We start from the raw sequence: 7689 nt of genomic DNA on the forward strand, positions 1-7689 counted from the left end.
AATATACTGGATGTTACTAGTCTGTGATGCATTTAATCCTCCTTCTTAGGTTGTGTATCTATATTTCTCACTTTAAATGTTGTGTGCATACAATGATCAGTCACCAAGAGGATTGTAATTGTAGCTCAGGCAATAAACAAGGAAAATATTTGTCAACAACATTTTTATTTTGTGTCAATTTCACCTGGAAGTTTGATACAGTCATAAAATACCAGTATCTTTCTATTCCTGGACCTATTGAAACTTCCTGACTCAGAACCTGGTAGTGAAGTTGTAACAATTAAAGACCCCAGAGAGAGAACATCCAGGTTTATCAGTATACAGCAAAGCATTTATTTACTATGTCCAGCCAAACTCTGATACTGACTCCAAAAGGACCCTGGTCCCACAATAGATACCACTGTTCCCCATGACACATTTGCCCTGCAAGATCCCAGTCTCTGTACATAATTTTTCCCCAAACATCTGAGCAGTGTCAAAAGCCACAATCTCGAAGAACCCCACATGAGAGATGTTTCCCAATCCTGTTGTTTATTCCAATCCAGAAGTAGTATTTCCCAAATTAATGCCAGCACCTGCAAAGTCTGGTCACCTGGGTATAGACACAGTGCTTGGCACATCTTTGGCACATTTTTGAAGCAAAGGCGATGTTCTTGGGCTGCCTTATTGCCCTGAGTGTAGCCATGAGCTGAGAACAAAGTTGTGAAAATCTTTCTCTGGAGACATGGGACAACTCATAGCACTCCAGAGGAGCAGGGTATTGTTCCACAACGATCTTGTTCCAGTTGTCTGTGTGCTGCAAAAGGGCCATTAGGATGTGCATGGAGAAGTCATTTTTGTAGAGGTTGATCTTGGTGAGCTGAGAGCATTGTCTGAGGGCAGGAAGGAGGGCATTGAGTTGTGAGTCAATCATTCTACACCCCTCTAATTGCAGAATCTCTAGCGTGTCTTCCACTTTATGTAGCAGAGCTCTCAGAGGCATAAGATCCAGTGAATACAAGACTGTTCCTCTCAGATCCAGATGTTTTAACTGAAAGAGGCTCTCACAGCAGGACAAGGAATTCAAGTCTCTCTGTGAAGTTATGTAATTAGTGATGGAGAGGGTCTCCAAGCGTGTCATCAGGAACCTAGGGTTAGAACAGGGGGTTAGTTATGGATAATTGTGTAGTAGAAGTTTGGCTGGAATGTACATAGTGGTAGTAGGAACCAGGTACCCCAAGGTCAGTTTGACCAAATGACCAAGAACATCTTCTATGATGCTTCCTATTGGAAACTGCTCGGGTCATTTCCCCTGCCACAGTTCATCTACTGGGCTCAATCTCAAAAACCCATTCAGCCTATATGCCCAGAAAGCACAAAGAACTCCCATCTCAAGAAAGTCCTGACAAGATGTCCACATTTGCTGTGCTCTCACTGAATCTGCATTCTATCATTCCCTCTACAGTCTTGCTTGCTCCTCTTACAGCCCTAGTTGTACCCCTTGTCCCATGCACTCAGTGCTACTTGGGCACAAAGCATTTCATCCATTAGAATTGTGAAAAGATCAAGGCTGTTCTCATAGATCTGAGCATATAGTTCATGTTCATACAGTGTTAGTCAGTTCCCCGACTTCTCCATACACATTCCCCTTCCTGTTCTCTTTATATTTGATTGGGTGGGCATGATTCGAGTAAGAAATACAACCCAGCTTTACTATATCTGACATACTCTTCAAACCATATCTTTTCTTTAATTAATGAGTGCTCATTTGAGACTCTGAATAACTTGCAAAATTTACCCTGTATACCTTTAGTATACATGGAAAGAAGGCATAACTTCAAGAGTCTTATGAGTCTCTGAATGTTCGTTCCTAGGGAATGCTGGCATCATGTCCCCACTAATCCTAAGATTTGAAATACAGGATAGATTGGTAGCACTCTCAGCTCTCCAATTTTGCTTACCCTAAAATCTGATGCATCTGGACTCTGAGGAAATGAACTTGACTAATGAAGAGATGCTGCAGACAGTTGAATTGAGAGAACTGAGAAATAAAATTGTTGACACTCCTGGTTTCTCTGACCCTTGTTCTTTCAATTGTAGAGAAGGTTGTCATATGGAGGGGTGCCAGGATAAGTTTGCGAAGATTTCTCATCTGTCCAAAGTAGTGAGCAAAATGTCTCAGCTGTAACAGAGTCCACTTGGTATGCAGTTCTAATTCTGCAATGTGCTCTCTGTCAAAAACATTCAAGATCCCTTTGATATCTTGGAATGGGATAGACCAGATTGTCATCTTTATACAGCAGAAATGCAGGGAGCTCTTTCTTTGCTGGACCCAATTCAAGAAGTATGCTTGTGTTTTATTGAGGCTTAGTTTGAGGCACAGGTCAACTATGACCCTCAGACGCTGCCTCAGTGCATATCTGGGAAAGACCTTCACTACTTGCTTCTTGTTCAGTGTCTCTGATGAACAGCCACTCTTCCTTTCATCAGCACATATGTTCCAGAAGGTATGGTGAACATTTCTCAGGTCCAAGACCTTAAGATTTTTCTCCCTGAATGTGAAACATATGAATGTCAGCAGACCCTCAGTCAGCTTTTATGACATGTATCAAAACTTAGCTCTCTCACTCTTGCTAAGGTGTATGTTTTTAAGCACCTGATATCCAAGTGGGCCTCAGGTATGCTACAGAGACTTTTGCAGGCTTATGTATACTTGATTTTTTTCATTAAGGTAAATTTATTTCCCCTTAGTCACATTGTTAGTGGCTGTGGGAGTGTCAGGGAGAGGCTCATTCTAGTATGAAGCAACATCTACTCTACTCCACATTCAATTCTAATTTGTATTGACTTATCCTCAGTTCAAGAGAACATTAGCTTTTAAGAACCCAGTATCCCTGTATGATAATTATTCTAGCAGAAGCATCTGATCCACTTATGACACAGTCAATCTCCCTGATAATTTCTATTTTGTACCCAATGTGCTTTCTTCTACAGTACATGGATATTGCTTACCTGTGCTGAAACTCTTCTTTCAGTCCCATGTCTACTCCATCTAGCAAAGCCTTGTAGATTTCCAGGTTGGGTGTCTCCATCAGTGCCCCCACTGCGAGACGGGGGAAAGGCCAAACTGCCACCATTTCCTTCACTATGTTGATGTGTCTTCTAGCAAATGCCTCCTTGAACACTTCTGGGAAGAGCACAGCAGGGAGCTCCCCAAGATAGGACATGGCCATGGCCTCATTTCTCAGCAGACTACGCACTGCCAGCTCCTGGAGTGTGGGTGGAGTCTGAATACTCATCTTCTAAGGTCAACAGTCAGAAAGCTCCAGGGGAAGGAAACAGAAAAAAATGTACTTTAAAGACAAAATTTATGAAACTTCCTCATGATGACAACAATGATGAAGATTCTGAGATACTGCTCTGGCAATGGTGGAGACATCATTTTACCTCTTCATCCTAAACTGGTCATGTAAAGATAGACTCCCACACTGGCATCATGGGAGATTTTCAATCACTTAAATGGGTATATAAATTTCCTGACAAAATATTTCAACAGTGACACTTTCTTTAAAAAAATAATAAAAATAATAAAAGAGAGGTAGAAAAATGGGAGAGATGTCCAGGACTGAATGTGGATGACAATGTTTTAAATATACAGAAGGGAGATCAAATGTGAAGAGACCACCACCAGTGGATAGGCATGACTCCCAGTTGAAGGATGGCAAAAGGAAAAACAGGGACAAAAAAGGAGTAGGGACTGAAGGAATGACCATCTAGAGACCACCTACTTGGTATATGTCCCATTAACAGTCACCAAACCCCAACACTACTGCTGATGTCTAGGTGTGCTTACAGACAGTAGCCTGGAATGGCTGTCCTCTGAGAGGCTGTGCTAGCACCAGTATCAGATAAATGGAGACACTCACAGGCAACCAGTTTGACTGAGCTTGGGGATCTCAATGGGACAGATATGGTGGAACTGAAGGAGCTCAATAACCTTGCAACCCAATAGGAATAACAGCAATATCAACTAACTGGACCACGCAGAGCTGCAACAGACCAACCACCAAACAAAAAGTATTGTTGGATTTATGATTCCAGATAAATATGTAAAAAAGTGTTGCATTATCTGGCATCAATGGGAGGAGAGGTGCTTGTCCCTTTGGAGGATTGTTGCCCAGGTAATATAGATGCTAACGGTGTGAGATAGGAATAAGTGAGTGTTTGTGGGGAGCATCTCTTTAGAGTCAAAGGAGAGGGAGATCAGAAGCGGACTTGTGGAGGGGAGAGCATCTCTCCCAGTGATCATTCCTTTCTGAAATCCCTTTCAACTTTTTTAAAAACATTGGATGACATGTCCCTCCATGACACACTTTTAAAATTGTTTTGAAAACATTTTAGTACTACACAGGCTTGCCTCACACTTTATATTAGAGCCAAAGATTACATCATATTTCTAGGCCTTTACTCAGGCTCACATGTTGTGGAAGGAAATGCATGCCCCCATCAGTGTAGATCATGCAGTGATCTCTCTCTCTCTCTCTCTCTCTCTCTCTCTCTCTCTCTCTCTCTCTCTCTCTCTCTCTCTTCTTTTGTGCATTATAAGCAAGCAAACTTTACTCTGTGAGTTACAGTGTTATGGGAGGGAAATGTTAGTGGTTGCCCCCCAAAATCAACCTGATCTGATGTGATACAACTAACAGCAGGTTTTTGCTCTATTCAAGCCAGCTCTGCTCCACCTCCACCACACAGGAAAGTTTTGGTGGTGGGGGAGCCCCAAATGTCTATTAAGGCAAGGCTTTATAGGAAGCAGCAAGCAGAGGTTAAATGTGCAAGCATCTAATTGGAAAGCTACTGTGGCCTTTACCATAATTGGCCAGTGCAAGGGGACAAACATAAACTTAATTTTTGTTCCACTCTGCATTGGTGGTTCTAACACACGGTATGGTCTTGTAACTGGAGGGTGCAGGTTTGTTGGAAAATAACCTAAAGATATTGGTCTGGTTGAGGTTATAACCTGGAGATGCTGGTCTTGTTGAGGATTAGACTAGACATTTGGTTTTGTTAGTGGGCAACTTTGAAAGTAATAAAATGTGCCAGTTGTTAGTTTACCTGAGTTCACACATAGGTCAGGTTCTCTAAAATGGAGTCTGAACTTAAAAGATTAGGCATTTCAGCAGACAGATAAATCTTTGCCAAAATGAAAGCAAGACATCCTCCTGCCTCAGCCTTCTCAGTGTTGCCATAGTAGAAGATGGCAAAGCATGAAGCTCAACTCTTTATTCCAGACCAGACCAATCATCATGTAACTTGTTTGTCAGGTCCTCTTACAATGGCATTTTATGGTATTGTGCAGGCATTTTCAAGAATAGATTAAGGACTCCAGGTGACTTTCCTGCTAAACAATGCTGGTAATAAATGATGAAGACACAGTCAGGTGACTTGGCTCACATAGTAATCCTCCCAACAGGAAAGGAAGGCCAAGGCAGCAGGATCTGTGAGATGGAATTCTAACTTGACCCTAGTTATAGAACCCCAGACCAGCAAGTGTGCTGGAAATCTTTTTCTATCATACACAGAGTAGGACTAAGCAGCAGGATTTCAGCCTCACCCAAGTCCTGAGGAAACCTTCATCCAAAGACAGAACTCACAAAAACAAACAAACAAATAAATCAAAACCAAACAAGAAAACCTGTCAGTCTGTCCATTCTCCTACTCTGAAGTGCATGAAACAAAATTATCAAGTCACCAGGACAGGGCTTCAACACAGTTGGTTAAATCCTGCTGGCCAACCAGCTGAATCTAATGTGCTCCACCCCTGCATGGAATTCCTCAAGGACATCCTGGGCAAGCTTTTCAGAGAGACACAAGTCAATTACAGATGAGCTCTAGAAAAAAAGCTTGTAAGAATATAACATCATAACATGTCGATCCCTTCTCTTTGAGGCCAAAGCAGGGACCTAAAGAAAGTCCTTTTCCCACCATTGGTTCTTTAGACATTTATGCCCCATGGGGTTGAAAATTTTCAAGCTTCTTAAAAAAATTTGCAGTCTTTATCTCTGACCCAAAGTACTTGTGGCCCTTCCCTTAATAACTGTGGTGCCTATTAACATGTCAAGGTCAAAGCTAGTCCTTAGGCTCCCTAATTCCATGCTCATGAGCCCCACCCAACTCAAAGTTTATTTTCTTTGTCCCATTTTACTCTGAAAATCTTTCTTTCCACTATTGATTTCTCTTTCCTTTCCCCAGGAGACATCCTTAGCACTTTCGAAGAAACACTTTGTCTCTTGATTTAAGGAACTTTGAGTCTGTACTACAGCCATTTTTATTCATGAATTCCAAGGACAAGTGACTGAACTGCCTATTTAACACCCAACTCTAATTGTAGGTATTTGTTTTGGTGAGACAGAATTACATTATGTAGGCTAGGTTACACTCATTTTTGAGGACATCCTTATTCAGTCCCCTGAAGCTTACATCACCACCCTGGATCATCTCTACCACTGTACTTTCCAAGAAAGCTATGTTAGTTCGTTTGTGTTCATGCATGTAGAGGAGGGAGAAATGGAACCTGAAGTGGTTTCTCTCAGTATACCTGTGGGCCTCACTATTGAATTCAGGCTGGCCAGTGTTATAAGACCCCATAGTGGCCTTACCTCAGGAGCAGCATGGTCTTTGAACCAAAGGGAGGGAGTATCAAACAGGAGCTTATAGAGGGAAGACCAGGAATTGGGGCAACATTTGAAGAGTAAATAAATAGAATAAACATAAAAGAGGAAAATATGGAGGAGGAATTGGATGAGGAACACATGGAGGCCAGAACAGTAGGGGTAGAAGGACTAGAATGTAAAAATATAATCAAGAAATATTAAATTTGTTAATAAAAAAGAAAAAACCATATAAAAGAAAAAACTAACCAACAAGCAAAAACAATAAAAAACAGAAACAAAGAAGCAAACATTAGAACAAATAAAGTATTATGTTGAGGGTCAATTTTGAATTCCCATTAAACAGAATGACAAAAGTGGGTTTCTACTATTTTTAGGATTATGTATAAGCAGACCATATCCAAAAATAAAACTATGTGAAAAAGATTCAAAGCAAAACATAATGTAAGACATTTCAGCAATTCAAAATGTAATACCAGGTATTGTGTGTTAAGGAGAACCAAATATACATGGTCTACATACAAGTCTCCAGACTGAGGCAGTGTCTCACAAAAGAAATAAAGATGATCATTTCAGTGAAGGGAAATACGAGGGAAAAGGCATTTCAAAATGATCTGATTTCTAGCTTAACAAGAGCCACGTGGCCCATTCTAGTAGTTTGAACAACATAGAGAATCCTCACACACACATTATACGAAGCACACTAATGAAATAAACAGGCTATCATAGAATTATATTGGATGTGAGGCTAAAACTTCATTTAGAAAAAAAAACAAATTCTCTAATATGTTGCTCTAAAGAGAGAGAAACTAATATTTCCTGTCATATCCTGAAATCTAAATTTCTCTACATCAAACTGCATGACCGAAGTGAAATTCATTACATACCACCAGTTCTGAGCACTGCAAATAGGTCTGTGAGTCCCAGCTGAATCAGGCAGTTATCCAGGCTCCAGGTCTCTGAATACTTCCTCTGGCTCCAATGAAGCATTTATATACCTCTCTGCCTATCCCTCCCTGTTGAAGCCACACCTCAATTCTCA

General features: G+C 41.0%; 1 protein-coding gene across 1 annotated transcript; it reads right to left on the reverse strand.

Moving 5' to 3' along the window:
* Window positions 1-369: 369 nt before the first annotated feature.
* Window positions 370-3278, reverse strand: Pramel34 (PRAME like 34). Its single transcript, XM_087584715.1, has 3 exons — window positions 2992-3278; window positions 1941-2531; window positions 370-1127 (listed from the first exon to the last, which is right to left on the reverse strand). Exons 1-3 carry the CDS (start codon window positions 3276-3278, stop codon window positions 563-565), a joined length of 1443 nt encoding a protein of 480 aa, XP_087440841.1. The 3' UTR covers window positions 370-562.
* Window positions 3279-7689: the final 4411 nt, after the last annotated feature.

This window comes from Rattus norvegicus, chromosome 14, assembly GCF_021556685.1.
Source record: "Rattus norvegicus strain SHRSP/BbbUtx chromosome 14, alternate assembly SHRSP_T2T, whole genome shotgun sequence".
In the NCBI taxonomy this organism is placed as follows: Eukaryota; Metazoa; Chordata; class Mammalia; order Rodentia; family Muridae; genus Rattus; species Rattus norvegicus.

What these genes read in the sequence shown, in the direction of transcription:
- Pramel34 (XM_087584715.1), bottom strand. Translation starts at nt 3,278, where the DNA reads ATGAGTATTCAGACTCCACCCACACTCCAGGAGCTGGCAGTGCGTAGT. An exon ending in AAAGAAGAGTTTCAGCACAG is followed by an intron (nt 2,532 to 2,991) that starts GTAAGCAATATC and finishes TTTCACATTCAG; the next exon opens with GGAGAAAAATCTTAAGGTCT. An exon ending in CAGATGCATCAGATTTTAGG is followed by an intron (nt 1,128 to 1,940) that starts GTAAGCAAAATT and finishes TTCTAACCCTAG; the next exon opens with GTTCCTGATGACACGCTTGG.